Below are 23,108 nucleotides of genomic sequence, written 5' to 3' on the forward strand. Positions count from 1 at the left end.
AGAATAATTAGATCATTTTGTCAATAGTATCAAAGCAAAAGAGCACAGCTTTGTCATCAAAAGGAATTAAAGACGTTTGTTCAGAGCCAAATTTGAGTGGCATGGCCTAGAAACAGATTTATGTTACCTTTAGTTTCACATTCCTGTTGGAAACAGTCTTATGAAGGTTTTTGTTTGTTTGGTTTTTGTTTTGCTGTTGTTGTTGTTGTTTGTTTTTTACTTTGGATAACAGAACAAAGAAAGCCAGAAATCAAAATATTTCTTAACTACATGGGTGGAAACATCAGGAAGGTGGTGGATTACAGAAAGGTGGGGAATCTTTCCTGTATGCTTCAGATGTTTACTGATGGCATCCTTAGCTTTTTGGTTGTAGAAACTACTGATCTATTAAGTTAATAGGTTACAAAAAGGGTTTTTTTCTGCTCTTTTTGAATTTGTAACTATTTTTATCTGTTTATTTAAAATAGATATTTTTCTCACATAATACATCCTGATTACAGTTTCCCCTCCCTCTACCGCCCCAGTTCCAACCCATCTCCCCTCCCATTCTGATCCACCACCTTTCTGGCTCTCATTAGAAAACAAACAGGCTTCTAAGGGATAATAATAAAATATAATAAGCTAAAATAAAAACCAACACATTTTGGTTGTCCTACAAAACAACCAAACAGAAGAAAAATAGCCTAAGATACAAGAAACAGATATAGATGCAGAGACCCACTTGTTCAAACTCTCAGGAATCCCAGAAAAACACTAACCTGAAAGCCATATTAAACTGAAACCCATATATATATATACACACACACACACACACACACACACACACACACACACACACACACAGTGTCAAAAGTTTTTTGTCTGTTAGTCACAGGATTTATTTCTGACAAAGAAGTGGGCAAGGAATTGCTGTTCATCGGCTAATCTAGATAGGTGAGGTTGTCAGCATCTGTATCCGTAGTATTCCCACCTCCCACGTCACAGAAGCTCTAATCAGTCTATCATCCTTTCGGCACACAGCTTCTTTCCAGGAATTCTCATTGACAGTAAAAATAATGTGACTTCAAGCTTTGATGCTAATTAAGAAATAAGAATATTTCTTCATAGTTGTGAGTCCCTGAAATTATACTAATTTGTGAAAAAAGTAAATGCATCATGCTTTTATACCTTGGATTGAAGAAATTTTCTATTTGTAAATTGAAATTTTCTAAGGAATTTGGCTTTGGTCAATTTTCACCAAATTAATGATGTACCTCTCATGTAAAAGGGCATACAATTATTTTAATCTAAATGCACTGGACAAATATTCATTCAAATGGAATTACAAAAAACACAAGAATGACTTTTTTCTTTGTCTTTTTCTTTCTCGTTATAATTTTTAAATTAAATGCACAAAAGTAATGGTTTTCATTACAGAATTTTTATACATATGTGTAATAATAGTTTTTCCTAATTAATCTCCCCACTGCTCACCCATGCCTTCCTGTAGCCCTCTTCATCTTCATGTACTCCATTATCTTTTCTTCCCACCTGCCTTCAGGTCTCCACCTCCTCTCTCCAGTCACTCTCCTGATACCTCCCATGTCCTTTTGTAATTAAATCAAAGTATCCACAGCTGGTATTTCAGTCACTCTGTGTAGTCTTGTCCCTTTTGAAAACCTTAATCAAAGAAAATCCTCAGTTTGTCCATTACATCTGGAGTTTCTGACTTAACATAAAAATTTGAGGTCTCCCAGGCTGTACTTGATTCCCGGTGCTGATTTGATGTGGCACCCTCTCTGTGGCACTTTCTTCTTTGACAAATTTCCTTCCCTTTTGACACTGTGTTGGCATTTTTTCTTCTTTCAGAAAATCACAATAATGAGTTATTACTTCAATTAGTGTGGAAAATAGGTATAAGGTAGTGTCAACTTCTGAAGTTTTTATCTTTCCAGAATGCAGCTTTGTAGGAGCATGGCTTGACTGTCTGCCAAACAGAGTTCCACCCAATTCTCCTCCAGGTGTGGGGGTTTAAGAAAAATCCTTAGAAGGTAACAGAACTCATGGAAGTAAGGGGGACTTTGTGGATGGTCACAGTGGGCAGAGAAACCAACTGTGAAGAGGTGAGAATAAAAACTCAATTCAGATTTACTTCGTCAACCTGCATCAAGACTTCAGGGAGTCTGAAGCTAGAAATTTAAACACAGTGTAATTTGGGGTGGAGGAGGAGTTTCCTGGTGTAACACAATCCTCAATGCACAAGGAAGGGTAATTACATCAAAACTCGACTTGGGGTACATGTCATTTCTTCCAAGAAGATTGGGATCTAGAAATAGGGTACCCATACTAGTTTAAAGGCCTAAGGAAGGGTCAGGCCTGGTCTCAGTCCTACAGACAGCATAGAGGTCATTTGGGCTATTAGGTACCTCTAGTCCTGGTTGTGCAACTTGGGGGAGCCTCTGGCTATGTAGATAATATAAGGGTCGTTTGGACAATTAGGCATCTCTGGTACTAGTTGAGGGACCTTGATATGGCCTAGCCCAACAGATAACACAGAGCAACTGTCTATTAATCACTTCCAACTCCCAGATTTCTGGGTGGACGGACAGGTTTTACATTTTTCCCATTGGAAAGACAATCCTGCATTGCTTAACTTTTCTGGTTTCTCTGGAGGACTGTGGGAGCAAGGACCTTCATGCTGTGCTCCTATCATGGAAGGACTCATTTCAATTCTCTTGCTGTCTTTAAGAACCCATTCCAGCTGATACTGAAAAGTGTTTACTTGTTTATTACTTCAGCAGACAGTGCTCAGCCTTCTTGGAAAGAGCTGGTGGGGCTGAAGTATGAAAATTGCTGATAATGTTTAGCATTTATTTTAGAACTCTGCTTGGAAATGCAAGTGATATTAGTGGAAAATGGCAATGATTTTCAGTAATGTCTTAGCACAAATGTAGATGGTTCTCAAACCATGAAAACCCACTATGGATGTCATAATTAGCTCATCATTCTAGATACAAAGAACAAGTCTCCTCTCTGCATCCCAATACCAAATCACACACAAAAATCACCCTTCTGAAAATTCTACAGTATAAACACTAAGAGCAATAGATGCTATAAAAAAATAGCTTCCCAGCTTCTTCTCATCTTTTAAGAAGGTTGTGAGTGATGTTGATATGTTGGCATACAGTTAAAGGCAGATTTTGTGAAAATACCTAAAACCATACTGTCAGAAGCTACCACTCATACTTCTATCATTGATTATACTCAAGAGAGTGTATTGGGAATGGGTCAAAAGAAGTTGACTTAATTTTAATTTGTTCACAGTTTGCTTCTATTATGTAGGAACATTTGAAATTCAGACCACTGTGAATATGCAGATCCATAAGATACAGTCATAACACCCCAAACCCCTCCGAAGCCCTAGCTGAAATGCCAGGTTCTGCGGGCCATAATCCATAGTTCAGTGGAAAGAATAATTAAGAAAGGGTAACAAACTTTGTAAAATATATTACATTATACCATGGATCTTTTACTTTTCTGGAGATAAACTTCATCTATATTCTAAACCCTATGTATTCCCAAGGAGAAAAAGAGGCGTTTCCAAGTTCTGCAACAGATTCTTTCCAGTCAGTAATTTTCATACCCTGTGAAGAAATTTATTGTTATAGATATAAGTGTGGGGTTAATAAAAAAGGTAATATTAACAATATTAACAGATGCTAACATGAAACATGCTCTGAGAATGTAGATGTTTATAATTTCATCAATTACAGAATGTGTTCTATTATATAGTACTTGCAGATATACATTTGAATACTAAATGCACAATTATAGCCTAGAGGGGTGGCTTAGTGGACACGAGACTTGCTATGCAAGCACAAGGAACTGAGTTCAAATTACAAATACCCATACAAATGCTGTGTTGGTACCGGTGAGCTGGGGACAAGCAGATCCCAGGAGCTTACTAGCCCATCATCCTGCCACACATCGTGAGCTGCATATTCAGTGAAGAGACAATTTATAGAAATAAGGTAGAGAGGAGTAGAAGACACCTGACCTCTGGCCTCTCTGTGCACACACACAAATAAGTACAACCATACACAAAAGTAAACACAAATATATGAGGCACACAGACTTACACACAAATACACACACACACACACACACACACACACACACACAAACACACCACAAACACACAAAATGTATATTACAAGATTTTGCATATTTAAAGGACCAGGGATTTTTCTCTCCTTTTTCTCCAGCAATATTTTTATTTATTTTATTAACTTTTACAGAATTATACATGTATAAAGTACATTCTAATGAGTACAATCCCTTCATCTCTAAGTTCCTTCCCACTCCTAATACCCACTCCACCTCCCTAAATATCCCATTCCCACATTCTTGTTTTTTTTTTAAAAAATGATTTCTGTATGGCATCTGTTTCCTAACTATCCATTGTTGATGGGTGATGGTACTCTGCATGCTGTGAATGCGTTGTTCCCATTGGTTGATAAGTAAAATGCTGATTGGTCAGTAGCCAGGCAGGAAGTATAGGCGGGATAAACAAAGAGAATTCTGGGAAGAGGAAGGCTGAGTTGGGAGTCGCCAACCAGACACAGAGGAAGCAAGATGTGAAGGCAGAACTGAGAGAATGTATCAAGCCATGTGGCTAAACATAAATAAAAGTTATTGGTTAATTGAAGTGTGAGAGCTAGTCAGTAATAAGCCTGAGCTAATGGCCAAGCAATTTTAATTAATATAAGCTTCTGAGTGATTATTTTATAAGCAGCTGCAGGGTCTGTGGGGCTGGGCAGGACCAAAGAAAAATTCAGCTACACATTATGGTCTGTGGGTCTCCTCAGTGAATACACAACTAAAAACAGTGGCAATCCCTTCTCCAGAATTCATCAGTATCTGGTAGTTCAATTGGGAAGGATAGTACTCTGTGAGCCTCTGCCCAGTCCCTGATTACAGTACAGAGGCCAATATTTTCTATGCCCCTTTCAGGCAGCCCTAATTTCTATAAGGTCATGACATCACTGGCGGTGTTATGCCCAAAAGACAGCATTTCCCAACCTTTCTTCCCATCTTTGGACCCTGAGATTTTTTCCCACCCCTCTCTGTAATACCGCTGTGCCTTCAGTAGGTGAGGTAAATGTCCAGCTTAGGGTTGATCATTCAGTCACTTATTATCAGTACCTTAAGCAGACAAGTGACCCTGCATTCACAATCATTTACTACAAAGAGGAGCTTCTATGTGTAATGCTAAGAGTAGCATCTGTCTATTTATATAAATGTAACATTTAGAAGGCAGTGTGGTGATATGACAATTTAGCTGAACAATGGTATAAAGTATGTGTAGCTGTAAAGCTTCTCTCTGGGTCCTGCCAAGCCCCCACAGTCCTGCAGCCCACTTATAAAATAATCACTCAGAAGCTTATATTAATTAAAATTGCTTGGCCACTAGCTCTGGCCTACCACTGACTAGCTCTGACATTTAAACTAACCCATAATTCTTATTTATGTTTAGCCACATGGCTTGGTACCTTTTCCCAGTTCTGCCTTCACATCTTGCTTCCTCTGTGTCTTGCTGGCATCTCCTGACTCAACCTTCCAGTTCCCAGAATTCTCCTCTTTCTTTGTCCCACCTATACTTCCTGCCTGGCTACTGGCCAATCAACAAGTTATTTATTAACCAATCAGAGCAACACATTCACATCATACAGAGCGATTCCCACAGCAAGTATGCCCCCACTAATTGTAAAACCTCATCAGCCAAGGATTTTTGCCTGTATTTTTTTACAATACCATCTTTGCATGGTTTGAATGAAGCCAACTTAATCATGATGGCTGATCTTTTTGATGTGATCTTGAATTCTGTTTGCAAGTATTTTGTTGAGTGTTTTACATCTGAATGAGTCATGAAAATAGGTTTGTAATTTTTTTCTTTCTCTCTTTTTTTAAAGCTATGTCTTACTACAATTTTGGTATCAATGTAATAGTGGCTTTATTTTAAAAGTTTGGAATCATTTCCTTTATTAGTTAAGAAAGTCTTTTGTCGGTGTTTCAATCCTATTGCTGGCTATAGGTATGTGTAAAATGTTTATTTTCTTCTGTTTAATTTTGGTAGGCCAAATGCTTTTAAAAATTAATCTGTTTAAAAAAATTCTAGTAGTGTAGTATCAGCTTTTAATATACGTCCTAGTACTAAGATGAAACCCATGCTCAACATTGCCTAAGTGGCTAACAACCTAAAACTAGATAGGCTGTGGACCTAGAGAAAACCAAATACTATTGTTTTGCTAAAGGAATGCAGCAATTAAATGACTACTAACAACATTCTGCTATGCTCACAGATAAATATCTTGTTCAGCCACCACCATCAGAGAAGTTTCATCCTGCAGTATATGAGAACAAATATAGACAGTCACAACTGAACAAAGTACAGAGAGTAGGAGAGCTTGGAACACTCAGTCCTAAAAAAAAAATTAAAAAAAAAAAGATATATCTATCAACTCCCTCCCCTCGGAGATCAGGGAACTGTGAAGGAAGAGGCAGGAAGATTTTAAGAGCCAATGAGGATGGAAGACACCAAGGAAACAGGCCTTCTAGACACAACAGCACTGACACACATACAAACATACAGATGCCAGAGGAGGACGTTAGGTGTCTCTATCACTCCTGGAATTATTTGCTTGAACCAGAGTCTGTCACTGAATCTGGGGCACACTCTTTGGCTAGGCCTTTGGCCAGCTAGCTCCAGGGTGTCACTAACTGTGCCCCACCCAAGAACTGGGGAAACATTTGACCTCTCCTATGATTACATGGGGGTGCTGAATTCCAAAAGGAGGTCATCACGCTTGCATAGCAAGCATTTTGCCCAGTGAGCTATTTCCTTAGGCCCTTCTGTTTATTATTACATTTGGCATTTTTATACATTCTAGGAACAAGTCCTTTTGCAGATATATAATTTCCAACTATGTTTTTCTGAACTTATGTATTCCTTCTCAATCATAAAATGTCTTTTGAAAAGCAGAGGTTCTTAATTTTATTTATTTCAATTTATCATTTGTTTTCCTTTTGATAAGCTAGTGAAAGATGATAACATCTCTATTTCAATAAATATTTGAGTCATCTTTATTGACACATTCAGATGCTTTCAAAATATGATGACATTGTTTAGGAAAATGAAAATAATGAGAAAAGTGAATATATGTTAATCGTCCTGATAGTCCATTTAGTTTTACACTTAAATGCCTCAGAAATGTTACTGGTACTACAGTTCATGAGTTACTGCAGAGAAAAGATGAATTCAAAGAATGAAGAATTAATGCAAGAATTTAACCAGACATTTTTAGTTAGATACTAAAGAAAATCTCATGTTCGGTTCATTTTTTTCTTTCTCTCCTGTTTCTTTCCATAATTATTTTATCCAGATAGGTATTAAATTATATGAAAATAAAAATTGTAGTCAATTATTTTTGTACAAGACATGAAAGAATTGTTGTAGTCGGAAGGTTTCTCCAGTCCTGCCCAGACCCCATGGTCCCACATTCTTCCAGTCCCACCTGGCCCCTGAGGTCTTGCAGCCACTTATAAAATAATCATTCAGAAGCTTAATATTAATTACCAATTGCATGGCCTAGGTCAGGCTTCTTGCTAGCTAGCTCTTATAACTTAACCTATTTTTATTAATCTCTAAGTTGCCACATGGTCATGGCTTACCAGTACGTTCACATCTTGCTTCTCCTGGCGACAGCTGGTGTCTCCTTCCTCTCTTCACTCTCTCCCTTAGATTTTCCCACCTCGCTCTATCCTCCCCTGGCATAGGCCAAATGGTTTTATTTATCAACCAATCAGAGCAACACATATTCACAGTGAACAGAAGACATTCCACAGCACTTCCCATTTTATGTCTAATAAAAAAGGAGGGTTTTAACTTTAACATGGTAAAATTACATATAATAGAACAGTTGTCAAGCAGGAATTACTGTTATAATATTTAGTCTATTTGTATTTGGCAAAATTAAAGAAAATATTCTATCTGTCCTATATTTGTGAGTCTAAAGTTTTATATCTAATTTATCTATCATGACTAAGAAAAACTATAAGTATAACTATCTAGTCTTCAACTACATCAAAGACCCCAGAAGGATATAATATTACCTAAGTAAACAAGAAATGCAACTTTCAAAAATCTGGAAATGACAGAAACATCTGCCTGCCTGAACAGTCATCCAGAGTTCCTCTGTAACATTATGGCATCCATCTTCAGCCAATAGGCCTAGATTTTTTTAGTCGCTTCTCCCTGTGTCCTGTAGGATATTTGGCAGTCTCCTCTGCTAAGCAGGAACCTGAAAAACCATTTTGCCTTGCAAATTTCAGTGGTCACCTTCCTATGGGTCCTGCTTGTCCAGTTTATATAACATATTATCAACAGTCCAGACAACAACATTTCTTGCCCAAATGATTATTTTTGCCAAGAAGAGATAAATTCCATATAGAGTATATAGAGTGTCTTTGATGTCCATCTTTCTCTTTGAAGTAAATGGGTGTTGCCAAGAACAGACATGTCTCACTCTCCAGAAAAGTCTAAGTTTTTAAAACATTTTAAATGCCATATTCTGTAGGTCTTTGAAGTGTTTGAAGATCACCTACCTAATTGAAATATATCTATGTCTATCTAGAAAACAACTAACATGACTATAAGTGTGCTTATCATAGATGACTACTAATCTGTATTTCTTAATTATACATTACAATGTCAAATGAGCTGTACAAACATAATACCTTAAACAAGAGTAGAAATATACATACAGTATAACAAAATTAACTTTAAATTTGTAATAAACTAAAATCTATAGCAATTTAAAACATGTTACACACGTTGTTGCTCTTTAAAAGTAGATTCAATAATCTACCCTTTCATCCTATCATACCTATCCCCCTTTTTTCTTTAGTATGATATTGACTATGACCAATAACAATTTGTAGCAAATCTCTAAACAAAGACAATATCTATAATTCAGTTATTGGGAATGTGGGTGTAGTTTTCTAGGCTACTTCCTGCTGATTGTGGGCACTGGTAGTCTTATGAGGATCCTGAGAAAATTTGAGATAATTGTCAAGTCTTGGGAGGACTGGCTATAACCTTTGTTTGATAGATACCATCTGTTATGGTTCAGGAGGTCTGGCTTGATCAAATCTGATTCATCTTAACCTGAAACAAATCCATAGCCTCCAGCTTCCTGTGGAAACAAAAGCAGAGCCTCCTTTCCAAAGCAACATATCCTTAGATCCAAATTTTGAAGTCAAGATAACTTTAAAATACATATATTGGTTTGACTTTGCAGCCTTTATAATCAAATATCTTTCTGCAGTTAAAAATCTGAAAGACAATATAATCCAGATTCTCTGTGTGATTTCCATCTTTACATGGCTTATTTTTATATTACTTTTACTGTCTCTTTAAAGACTTTTATTTATAGACTATTTCTTTATATAACTGCATATGTTACTTTTCCTCTCTCTTCCAAGCCTATGTACATTTTTACACACACTGTAAACCATTTAGAGTTTTATTCCATCTGAACCTGTTTTTTGTGCATATGTGTTGCTTTAAACTGTAGCGTGGCTAGGACTGAAACAGCAGCTTTGGCTGCTGACTCCACCCATCTCAGCTCCCATCGTGGCAGTGGTACTTTACTGCCAGCTCACCACCCATCTGGGAAGCAGTGGATCTATGCCTCCACCTAGCAGAGTATAGCCCAGAAACATTTTTTTAAACAATCAAAAGCTAGTAAATCTGCCACACAGCATGCTGTGTGGCTTAGAGACACTACTGTGTACTGCAGCAAGAATCTGCCATGCTGTGTTCAAGCTCACACACCACAAACTCACCATACTGTAGCTCGTGGCTTGCCTGAGACACAACTAGGAAGCTGTCTTTAGCTCTGTTTAGAATCTGTTTTTAAAGCTTTCTCGGGTTTTAGGTGGAAACTTGAGCCAACATGTTGGGCAACCAAATGTAGTCAGAAGGTTTCTCTGGTCCTGCCCAGGCCCCACAGTCCCATATTCTTCTGGTCCCACCCACCCCCATGGTCCTATGGCCACTTATAAAATAATCATTCAGAAGCTTAATATTAATTACCATTTGCATGGCCTAAGGCAGGCTTCTTGCTAGCTAGCTCTTATAACTTAACCCATTTTTATTAATCTATAAGTTGCCATGTGGCCATGGCTTACCAGTATTTTTACATCTTGCTTTTCCTGGTGGCAGCCAGTGTCTCCTTCTTCTCCTTTCTCCTTTCACTCTCTCCCTTGGATTTTCCTGCCTGGTTCCATCCTGCCCTGCCATAGCCCAAACAGCTTTATTTATCAGCCAATCAAAGCAACACATATTCACAGCATACAGAAAGACATCCCACAGCAAATTGTGTTAATTCAAAGCAATACAGCAGCTGTTGCTCTATGAGACAGAATAAAATTACTAAGGCAAAAATAATTATTGATGTAATTTTCATGCACTCCTTTAAGACTATGGATGTGCTTTGGGGGAGTTCAGTTGAAAAAGTACAATAGGCAATAAGTTCGCTGAGAACGCAAATGGATAACTTTTCTGTTTTATTGAGTAATAATCCCTTTAGAGTTGCTCGGGGAGTGAGCAGCTCAATTCTAAAGCCTTGGACATGAGAATAGCCATTTATGTCACACTATAAAGAGAGTGCAGGCTCTGTCTTATGGTGTAAAGTTCCAGTTATTTAGGAATTGTGAGACAAGGCAGAAAGTTCTGATTATATTATCACATTAGTTAATAAAATATTCCAAATCAATAAACTAAGTAGTTCATAGTTAAGAAAATCACTCCAACAAAGTAAAACAGATTTTTTCTTTGTTCTGACTTATAAAAGGAAGGATACAGATAAGTATCAGTGAAATAACCCTAAAGCCTTACACTCGTAGGAACAGTCACTACAGTAACATAGAAACCATGACTGAGATCAGTGGACTTAGTCTGGAAGATAGGAGGTGAGAAATGGGAGGGGGAAATGCCATGTTTCATTCACCTATGGGCTAAGTGGATGACTTAAAGGCTTAAAAAACAAAAGAAATGATAGGTGGAAGATAGGGTATGTCTCAGTATTTATCAAGCCAGAATAGAAACAAAAATAATTATATCACTCTAAAAACATTGTAAAATATCAGTATTTACTACATCTTGGTTCCCATGGAGTCCCTGCTTGAACAATTTAATCCCATTTGGGAAACAATTACACATTTAGGTTATTTCTGAGTGTGCCTTAAATGGTCTATAAGATGGTTACAAACAACTTTTAAATAATTAGTTCAGTGATAATCATTTGATTTAGCTTCACAATCTTAAATTTTAATTAAGCTTCTATTCCTCTCTTCGATTGATCTGACTATCTGTATGCTAGACCCACTGTCATGTTTACATACTGCCTCAAAATTTACAATATTTTAAACCAATGACCCTCATCAGCCCTCTGTCTCTAATACAGACTATGTCTGATATTATTTACAAGGATAATCTCTCTAAAATTAAAAGTTAAACACTCAAGTGTCCATCTTGCACACACTTTCAATGACTTCTGTAATTGTAAGACCTATGTACAGAATATGCTTCAAGATAGAAGGTGCATATTAAATATATAATGATATATGCCAGATATCTCAGCTAAGAAACACTTGAAATAATAACTTGGAATATCACAAAGAAATGCAAAATGTGTGAGGTCATAAATATATGATCTAATTATTTGGCAACATGGTCATATATTTAATATAACATTTGTACCACAAATCATATGCAATATAATTCAAGCAAAACAAAAATATTTTAAATATTTGGAAATTATTGACATGATAGATTTAAATCTACACACTTTACTGAATAACAGATCCTGTCATGTTTTGATCCATTCACCTCTGCCACCTTATTGCTGCTTTCACTTTCATTATTACATTAAGGGAATTGTGAGACAGGCATCTTTGTGTCTTTAGAAGTTCAGGTGTTATCTTTTACTGAGTGGTACATAGTATCAATAGAGTGGATTCACTGAACAACTGTGTAGGTTGCGTATGTCCTATGTAATACTTGGAGAAATTAGGACAGAAAATCTTGCCTAATCTGTACAGAGAGATTGTCTGGTAAGGTGAGAGTGTCTGGTAAGGGGGTTGTGTCTGTGTTGTGGAGGTGTGAAGTACATGAGTGCTCATGTATGGATGCTAGAGGAAAATTCTTAGGGATAAATTCTCACCATGGATTCTGGGAATCAAACTCAAGTGCTCACATTGGCATGGGAAGGGTTTTTAACCACCAAATCATCTTGACTCCTCTCCAGATAAGTTCTTAGAGGCCCTTTAACCATAAGTTATGCTCACTTTGCAATGCATAGATTTGTTTAGTACCCTTGTAGAATTTGCATGTTCTTGTACCTTACTATTCTTTCCTTTATTTTTCAATCTTAAAAATGATTTCCTTATATTTTGAGATTACATTTCTCTCCTCACTTCCCTCTTTCCAATCCTCCTTGCTCTCTTTCAAATTCACATCCTAGTTTTTATATTAATTGTTGTTATATATGCATTTTTTCACCTTGGCATGATTATATTCTCTTGAAAGATTTTTCCTTGAAATTCCACAAGAGTCACACCATCTGTCCCACAATATTTTTGAGACATTTCATATAATGATAATTTAGCACCACATAATAATATTTGGTTTAAGTGTTTGTGGCCTATACAGATATTGAAGACCACTTACAGGAAAGTAATGAGTGTCTCCCAATAATTAGATATTATAGATATACATTGCATTGATGTTCAATCAAATAATAAATCACACATAGAAAATTGCTACTATACAAAGTTTATTTTATTCAATACAATGGTTTCTGGAAATAGGTATGTAATAATAATATATACTCATAAAAACTTTCAGAAAGGAATTGGAGGAAGTTAGTTATCATGGAGTACAATCTTTCAAGGAAAAGTAGAAAAGTAGAACTGAGTGACAGGGTTCTTCGGGGGGGAGGGGGAAATCCCACATATGAAGTAACTGCTGTCATAGAAAAACACAAAAATCATAAAAAATATATGAAATAGATTTTCCATTTTAAATGTGTGGTTGCTGTGTATATCACAATTTTAAACTGTGTTTTGAAAAATGCAGTCTTTGTAATACATCCCAGAATACTTCTTTCACCTGCTGGTTTCTTAGTGTATAAATGAAGGGATTCAGAAGAGGAGCGATTGAAGTATACAGCAAAGCTACGCCTTTGGACACGGTTACTCTCTCCCTTGCAGATGGCTTAATATACATAAAGATGCAACTGCCATACGTTATGGAGACAACAATCATGTGAGAAGTGCAGGTGGAAAAGGCTTTGGTTCTTTGCTGTGCGGAAGAGAAATTCATAATAGTCTTAATGATGAAAATGTAAGAAAGACTCACTAGTACCAGTGTGACTACAAGTGTCACCACGGCCAAGACAAAGGACATCATTTCTAGGACATGAGTGTCTGTGCAGGAGATCTGTAGGATAGGAGAAGTTTCACACATAAAATGATCAATTATTCTGGAATCACAGAAATCTAGCTTTAGACCCATGGCCAATGGGGGAAAGATGATTAAGAACCCAGTTACCCAGGAGCTGATGACAAGTTGGTGGCACACTCGGCTGTTCATGATGATCGGGTAATGCAGTGGTCTGCAGATAGCAACATAGCGGTCATAGGACATGGCAGCCAGGAGGTAAAACTCTGTGACTCCCAACAAAAGAATAAAAAACAACTGAGCTGCACAATTATTATAAGAAATAGTTTTGTCTCCAGTCACAATGGTTGTCAAGAATCTGGGAATACACACTGTTGTGAACATGATTTCCAAAAAGGAGAAATTACGGAGAAAAAAGTACATTGGAGTCTTGAGGCGAGGGTCCAGCAGGGTGAGGAGCACAATGATTAAGTTCCCCATCAGACTCATCATATAATTGAGAAAGAGAAACAGAAAAACTACAATTTGCAATTGTGGGTCATCTGTCAATCCTAAAAGAATGAAGTCAAGTTCCACTGATTGATTCTTCATCCCCTTTTGTAAGCCTTAGAGAACTAAAAACAAATAAAATATTTTATGTGCATTAGAATTTATATAACTACACTAAAGCAGAAGAGGAGATACATCATTTGCAAATGTTTTCTAGCCTGAAATTTCAGGTTACACATAATTATATGCCATAGGTTAATTACAGACTTGTCCTAGTCTTTTTGTGTTCAACATTCTTCACATAAAACACCTCCACCCTTAAAATGTAATAGTATTTTTCTCATTAATTTGCATAAGTGCAAATTAACACATTCACTTCCAAATGTCCTCTGTTATCAAGCAGGCCATAAGCTTCTGGTCCTCTGAGCCTGGATTACAGGCCGTGCCACTGGCTCTAGCTTATTTGTGGACTTTTTAAAACATATTTTTGAAATTATAGTATAATTACAATATTTTCCCTTTCCCTTTCCTCTCTCTAAACCTTCCCATGTATCCCACCCCCTTGCTCTCTTTCAAATTCATAGACTTTTTTTTATTAAATACATGTATATTCCTAAATACGTAAGTACAACCTGCTCAGTCTGTATAATGTTACTTGTGTATCTGATTTCAGGGCGGACAGTTCGGTGTTGAGTAAGCAGTTGGTGCTCTCTTACCTTTGAATGAGTTCACTAAAGCTTCTTCTTTGCTATTTTTATTCCTTTTTCATTTGTCTTATTAATATTGTTTTCCTTTGCCTATACTACTTTTATGAACCAATTTTTGGGAAAAACAATGTATTAACAAGCAATGAATTTTCCAAAAATCAGTATTAGTGAATAATTTTAAAATTGGCTTCTGAAGATGCTCAGGCTTCAGTTTTCATCAAGCAAATGTTTACTTTTTATTTTCCTGTTATCCTTAACATTCATATGTGAACAGATTGCTAGATATTAATCATTTCTGAATGATGTAGGTTTAGCAAACTTAGATTTATGATTATGATAATAAGAATGGCTTATTACAGAATCTTCACACCACTTTATAAAACAGTCAAAGAAAAACAAATATAGAAGTAAGTTAAAAATAAAGTACATTAATCTGTTAACACATAACCTCAAAATATCTACCCCTTAAAACATTCCATAAAATATAAGAATTCAGTACTCCAAATGCAATTCCCTTAATTGGACTTACTGTGCATTAGCCTTCGTTTCATATTACAAAGTTAATTTAAAATCAGCATGGACTCACCTTTTCATGTCTATCAATCGTCCTGCTTTGTCAGTTAAAGATAATTTCAATTGTTTATGTGATTGTTATTTTACTATCCAGTAGAAATACTTTTACTATTTTTGTCAGAAAAGGCACAATACACGTTATACTTTCATAAAGAATTTTCACATTCCTTCAATTTCACATTTACTGTGGAAACTTGAGATTATGATGGTAATTTTAACATGTGCCATCTGACAGGCTGAATTTTGTGAAATCTCATTCTTAGTGTTGAGATCACTATCATCCCAATCCTCCAATTAGATGTCATTCTTCAAGATGAAGTAAAAATCGTGAGTCATAAGAAGAATATGAAATCATTGCTGAAATATACACAACTCTTACAACAAAGAGATGCCTCATAGCCAACTGTGCACTTATAATAATGCTCTGGTTCTACCATTTCCCTCTTCTTACTAACTCAAGGGAATCTACTGAAATTACAAATCCTCTCTAGGGATTACTGTTACAAAATACTCATTATTGATAATAAAAGATACCACAGTAGTCTAGTCTTAGTCAAGGATTAGAAAAAGCATCCCATAGGAGTCATGAATGACTAAGAAAAATCAAGAAAATTTATCAGGAGCAGCAACAGTTCATTGTAGTTGCTATGTATTTTCAAAATTAGCCCCTGTTGGGGCTATGATTTATAAACATTCTATACTTCTATAGACTGTCTTTTTTAATCCTGTTGGTGTTTTCTTTCTTTATTTATTTTTACTTTGGGTTAATCTTACTTATCTATTTTGGTTTTTGTTCTTGCATTTTGGTGTCATGTCTTTCAAATCATTATTAAAAACAGTGTCTTTGGGGCTAGAAAGTTGGCCCTCGGTTAAGAATACTGGTTGTTCTTCTAAAGGACTTAGATTTGAATCCTAGCACCCATATGACCTCACAACAGTATGTAACTCTAGTCCCAAGTGGTCCAACACCTTCTTGTCTCCATGGGCACTGCACACATAGTATACAGACACACATGCGGACATAGAAAGTAAAAATCAAAGAAAAAATTAAATATAGAAGACCAATGTGAAGTTGACCTCCATGTTTTCTTATAAGACTTTTAAAATGCTAGGTATTATATTTATATAATCCACTTAGAGTTGATTTTTGTTAGTGGTATAAACCAAGTATATATTAACGTATTTCTTTGTGGATATTCACCTTTTCCAACACCATTTGTTGAAAAATCTATCTTTTGCGCATTTTATATTCTTGGCATGCATGTTGAATATTTGTTGACAATATCTGTGTAATTCTAGGCTCCATGCTCCATTATGTTGGTTTGCATACCTAATTTTATCCTAGTACAGCAGAATAAATTTACAGTTACTTTTTATAACTTGGTGTTAAAAGAACTCTTTCTCTATTTAGAGGTAACAAATATATAACCCCTTCTTACAGAGCACCAATGACAAACCAGGGTCTGACTTAGGGAACTGAGTTTACTGGGGCTACTTATAGAGGAAGAACCTACTACTATGGTTCTGTTCGATAAACATAGTATTAAATTTACTGCTAGTGACATCATAATAACCATAGATTAGTGAACTGATCAATTCTCAACAGAGAAACTTCTTTCTGCAACAGATAGTGATAAACACAAAGACCTATAACTTGTCGAGGTGCAAATAATAGTAGACTGTTGAGTGTTTATCATTGAACAGAAAATCTGTATCACATTCCATCGTTCTAAGGCTCAGAGATCATTATGGAAGACAGGGAGGAAAGAGTGTAAGAGCCAGAAGCATTGGATGACTACAGGGAAACTATTTCTATACACCACATGAAGATACACACGAGAGTTCACCGCAGGTGAGACAGTATGCTCGAGACCTGTGCAGGCTCAGGACGGACAAAAACTCCAGCATAGAGAGGTAAGGTGGGCATGAAGTCCAACCTCTAGCTAAGGAGCTATTTGTAATTGTTATCTCTTGTGAGCATTACTTTTCTTTAAGGGTATGACTCCTGGCATACTGGTCACTCTAGAGTGAAGGCCATACAACCAAGTACAGTACAAACTGTATTTGATGTGTTCAAAAATGAAAAAAGAGGACACAAAATCGTGTGTGTGTGTGTGTGTGTGTGTGTGTATGTGTGTGTGTGTGTGTGTAATGGATCTGAGATGAGTCAGGAAAGGGGGTGAATACAATGAAAGTACATTGCATGAAATCCCCAAAGAACTAATAAGAATGAGAAAAATTCAACTAAGAAAATCAATTATATTACTCTATAGCTGCCAGGTGTTTCCATAGCACCTAAGATTGTTTGATGACATGGTACCCGCACATTTGAAACATAGTGGTTGAGAAGTGCAGAATGGGAGGAAGAGTGAAAGTACAAGCTTGACTTAGAGGTACTGTTTCTGGTGGAAACCCTCATCACTTTCCAAATAGTGAATCACCCCACACTAGCAGTGCAGGAGCTGCATGCCAACTGCGATTTCAGTGGTTGAATATTGCAAGAAGCTTGAATGTGCTTCTCAGTCTTGGGTTGTTCTCCTTGCAGCTATGCTTAATACTTTTATCTGTCTTTTCTTCTTTCCATTCTGTCTGATGAAAGAACTTCCTCCATCTGGTGCTAGAAGGAACTATACAAAGGATATAAAGCAACACAGGCCAGTTTCAAATCAGGATATGACAATGGAGCAAAAGGACCTGGCTTTGACTACAATGTCCACCTAAAGTCTCTGTTACTAAAAGCAGTTGCAAAATTGATTTCCCCAAGACAGTTGTAAAGGTGAAAATTATATAAACACAGTATCTGTATGTGAAATAATAAAAATCAATTTATTTTCTATTTTTCTTTTATTGAAAATAGTTTTTTTTCATACAATATGTTCTGATTATGCTTTCCCCTCCTCCAACTTCTCCTAAATCCTCCCCATCTCCCTTCCCATCTGAATCTACTGCCAATACTAAATTATCGGCCTTGAAAAAATACTTATAAGTAATATTATATATCCCTAAAGACATTGAAAAAATTTTTTTCCAATTAAAACAAGCTTTATTTTAGAGGTGCACCCAGGACTGGCCTGCCTGCTGTCTCATCTTGTCAGGATTTTAGAGATAAGCCCCTTCTGGCCTTTTGAGGTCCCTTTCATGGGAGAGAGGTAAAAGATCAACAGTTTATAGGGGTGAGAGAATTAGCTGTTAGAGATTGTTAGAAAAAATACAGTGAAGAGGAAGACAAAGATATAAGATATATCATGTAAAAGGGCTCAAGTTGCAAAAGAAATAAATTGAAGAAGATAACTTGAAAAAGATGGAAGGACTTCCCATGATCATAGATGAGCAGAACTGATGTTGTGGTAATAGCTACATTGCCAAAAGCAATCTACTGAGCAACACAATCCCCCTTAAAATCCAAATGACATTCTTCACAGAACTAGAAAAAAATCCCAAACTCCATTTTGAAACATAAAAGACTCCAAGTTAGAATAGATGATGGACCCTGGGGACTCCACCCCTCATCAGTAGTTCTATATGTCATAATTCAAAAACATGTATATGCAATTGCATTTAGGATTATACTAAACATAGTACATGCATCCAGTATTCTGGTGATGGATATTTAAATGGTGTCCCATCTTTGTTGGAAGAAGTCAATATTTTGTGTACACTTATGGTTTTGCACATGTGGATATAATTACACAAAACATCCTACAGATGTAACACACAGAATTTCCAGGCTAGGACTATACATATTGTAAATGCTGATGGCCTTTTACTCATGTAAAAATACCTGTTTCTACGCCTGCTGGAATATTCTGGTTAAAATGCAGTTTTTCAGACCTGGATTGATTTAAAAAGAGTGATTCACCAGCCGTGGGTAGTCTGCAGTTCCTCTGCTGTAACTGAAATTGAGAGGGTTTCTTGACTTAAAAGCCACCCACGTCTCTACTTTTCCTTAGGTTGTTAATGACTTAGAAGAACAGTAAGCTAGAACAGAAATGGGAGGATCATGGAACACGTGACATGCAAGCTGAAGGAAGACTCTCTGGGGAAAAGGTAGGGCAGAATGGGACTTGGGGAATAATAGGGGCATGGAACAAGAATGGGAGAGGAATTAAGGAGGACCAAGAATAAAGACAAACATATGAAACCTCCACGATGAAGCACTATTTGTGTGATAGCATACAAAATTAATTTTAAAAGTTAGATATTAATGCACAGAAATATATCTTATGGTTAAATAAGACAAAAGCAATTGATTAACAAAAAATAATAAAATATACTCAATAGCTATTTTGGAAAATATAAAAATTTTAAAACATGTAATACACTAAACTCTTACATGGTCCTAACTACCCTATGAACATTATATACTATATATATTTATATACTTGGTCCTCTATCTCCCCTATCAAAATTATATACTACATATATACATATATACATATAGAGAGAGAAAGAGTTTCTAAGTAAAGATACAAAGTGTCACATAGGCTATATTATAGAGCATTAAACTGGGTAATTTAAAATGTAAAGAAAACAGGAGTCAGGTGGAAAATACAATGACCACTCTGTATGTCCCTTTATACTACTGTACACTATTATATATACACTTGCATCTCATATTTATGTGTTAGTTTGAATTTTATTTTTTTAATTAAAATATTGTTTTTTAAAGTTTTATTTTTTAAATTTGAACATCAGTAATTGGTTTCATTATGGTATTTTCACACATAATTTGCATTTTTATCTTCCTCCCTGCTTCTTTCCCAACCAACCCCCAACCTGTACCCTTCTTTCCCTGCTAGGCCTCTTTCCTTTTATGTCACATATGTTCTGTTTCCATCTTCTGTGTCTTTAAAACCTCCTTTCTCACCTCTTGTGGTACCCTTACTAGTTACATAGCCTAGACCAACAACCACAGCCATATATGAATGAATGAATGCATTATATGTATTCACATATATAAAAATTAAAATAGGATATGCCTGAGAGCATTCAATTTTTGTTTTTCCCCTGAGCCTGAGTTACTTTACTCAATATAATAATTTTCAGATCAATTTTTTCTACAAACTTCACTATTTAATATTTATTTATGGTTAAATAAAATTCCATTGTGTGAGTGTACCATACATTTATCTGTTGATGAACAACTAAGTTAGTTCCATTTCCTTGGTATTATGAATTGAGAAAAAAATAACAAGAAAGTTCAAGTATCTTTGTGGTAGGATTTAGAATTATTTGGATATATTCCAAGGAATTATATGGTTGGGTAATGTACAAGTTTCGTGAGAAAACTCCATATTGATTTCCATAGTGGATACAACATGTTGTATTATCACCAGCAGCAAACAAAGTTTGCTTATATGTAAGGATATTAAACGTTTTCATTAATTGCTCACATTCTCTGGGCCCCTGAGATACACAGATGAATAAAATAAAGACACTACCCTCAACAAATGGCCCATTGTAGATTAGTTCACTCAGATTTAACCAACCCCAAGATAATTGAGAATAAATTATCTCCCGAGTGAAGAGTCCATGTGTTTATTAGGAAAATTAAGTTTGGCTGAAGGGAAAGCAGGTTGATTGCCTCATCTCACTGGTCTACAATACTTTCATCTCCCTGTATTGCTGTGATTTCCAGACAGGTAGTTCATGACCACATTACATCTCCTGAATTAACCTCTGCTTGCTTCCTTTCTTCCTCCAAGCTAGTCTCTCAGGGATTTATAGTGACCACAGAAGGTAAATTGTCTAATTCTTATGTAATATTCATTCTTTACCTTCTGCAGAGAACTTAAAAATGTGCCACCCACTATTCCCTGGATTACAGAATTGTAATGATTTAAAACATATTTATAGTCGAGTTCCAGCATATTTCTGTTCATATGGAAGAATTAAGAACATTATATATAGAGGCAGTCAGATCTCCATGAGTTCAAAGCCAGTCTGGTCTACAGTGAGTTCCAGGCCAGCCAGAGCTATATAGTAAGACCCTCCCTACACACACACACACACACACACACACACACACACACACACACACACGTACACGCACACGCACACGCACATGCACACACACGCACACACACACAATGCAGAGAGAAAGAGAGAGAGAGAGAGAGAGAGAGAGAACAATTTATTTTACTTCTAAGTGAGACTACTAGAAATCTTTCTTTCAGTTAAGTATGTGCTTAATCTATGATAGAGGGTTTATATAATAATAGAAGCAACTTTTAGCTGAATGCCAAAAATTATAAAATATATTTTATACTTTAAGAAAATAAAGGAAAATTTAAGATCACCTTTCTAATGGGTGTTAGTTATACAACATAAGAAAAGAATGTTCTGTGTTTTAAATGAATTTGTTTTGTATGTTATTTAAAACTTTATTAACTCAAAAGAATTGGAGAACTCAATCATTTCAGCATTTATTCTTAGTTGCACATTTAATATAGTTCAACCATTTCTCAAATGTTAATAACAACTTGGCTTTTGACATGCATGTTTGATGATAACTAGTGACAACTGTATGTATATTATAAATGAAGACACTAATGGACTATCAAAAATACTATATGGAAAAAGGGAAATGCCCATTACCATTTTTAATAATCACCTCTTGCCAAAAGTCCAGTTCCTGCTATACAAAGACTGCAATATCACATAATTGAGAACTTATGCCACAAACAGTATATTGTTTGTTATGTATTAGTATTGAACAGAACAGATAGAAGTGATGTGTCTTACATCTTATAATTTCAATAAAGCAAAGCTAATGATTTTTTATTTATTTTGGATAGTCAGTCTTCAAAGAGAGAAGCAATATTTTTGCAAAAAAGAAAAACTTCCTTATGAATTTCCTTTTGTTCTCAAAAAAGTAAGGATAAAGACACAAAGTAAATATTAAAAAGTTCATCGTTAAACTATTACTTATGATAATCATATAAATGCATAATTTATTATAGTATTATGTTTCTCTTTTCTAGCTCTGTGATTAATTTTCCTCTTCTTTTTTTTCTTTCTTTTTTTTTTCAGAGCTGAGGATCGAACCCAGGACCTTGCGCTTGCTAGGCAAGCTCTCCACCACTGATCTAAATCCCCAACCCCTAATTTTCCTCTTCTTATAACCAACATAACGATAGTCCTACATGACTGTGGTTGCAAGCACAGGTATTTGTGATTATATATAAAAAAGATTTTTCTAAGAGTGAAAATTTTTACAATGCTATGCGTTATAATTGTAAATTTGTTCTTTGAATTATATTAATTAAATTCTGTAAGTTTCAAATGGCATCAAAATTGACTTTAAACATTAGATATTTCAGTTCTAAAAGCATGCAATCTTAAAAATGAAAAGCAATATATGTGCTTTCCAAGCAGATATTTCAGAACAGCATTCAAATTACAGGTGAAGTTAATAATTACTATGGAGGTAGTCTGTCTCTTAAAGCTGTATTACACATACAGAAATTTTGAGTATGAGCAAAGTTTTCATACAAAAATATTAACAAGGAAATTTTAAACATGGATCCATAAGTATATTTCCCTATTCAATATAGTATGTGTATACAGTCTCTATTTTCGATGGTAATGAACAAGTATTGGCTTTGACCTGCATGCTATGATGATAAATTAATGACATCTATATATGTCTTTATAAAGGAAGACAATACTGATTTCAAAATGTTAAATGAAGGACAGAAAATGCCCGTGTAGTAATTCTTACAGAAAAAGAGTCAATGCATCGTTTTGTTGGAGATGATAATGTCAATATACAAACATTTCAATTCCACTTCATTAAATAAACTCTTTGATGTCTTTTTCATTGATACATTTTA

At 35.6% G+C, this 23,108-nt stretch overlaps 1 protein-coding gene across 1 annotated transcript; it reads right to left on the reverse strand.

The window, feature by feature from the left end:
* Positions 1 to 13,147: 13,147 nt before the first annotated feature.
* LOC131895327 (olfactory receptor 6C6) lies at positions 13,148 to 14,098 on the reverse strand. Its single transcript, XM_059245771.1, has one exon. The coding sequence runs from the start codon at positions 14,093 to 14,095 to the stop codon at positions 13,148 to 13,150; it is 948 nt and encodes a 315-aa protein (XP_059101754.1). The 5' UTR covers positions 14,096 to 14,098.
* Between the last annotated feature and the right edge of the window lie 9,010 nt (positions 14,099 to 23,108).

The sequence above is a fragment of the Peromyscus eremicus genome, chromosome 18 (genome assembly GCF_949786415.1).
Source record: "Peromyscus eremicus chromosome 18, PerEre_H2_v1, whole genome shotgun sequence".
Taxonomy (NCBI): domain Eukaryota; kingdom Metazoa; phylum Chordata; class Mammalia; order Rodentia; family Cricetidae; genus Peromyscus; species Peromyscus eremicus.

Excerpts from the sequence above, each read along its gene's own strand:
- LOC131895327 (XM_059245771.1), bottom strand. The coding sequence starts at position 14,095 with ATGAAGAATCAATCAGTGGAACTTGACTTCATTCTTTTAGGATTGACA.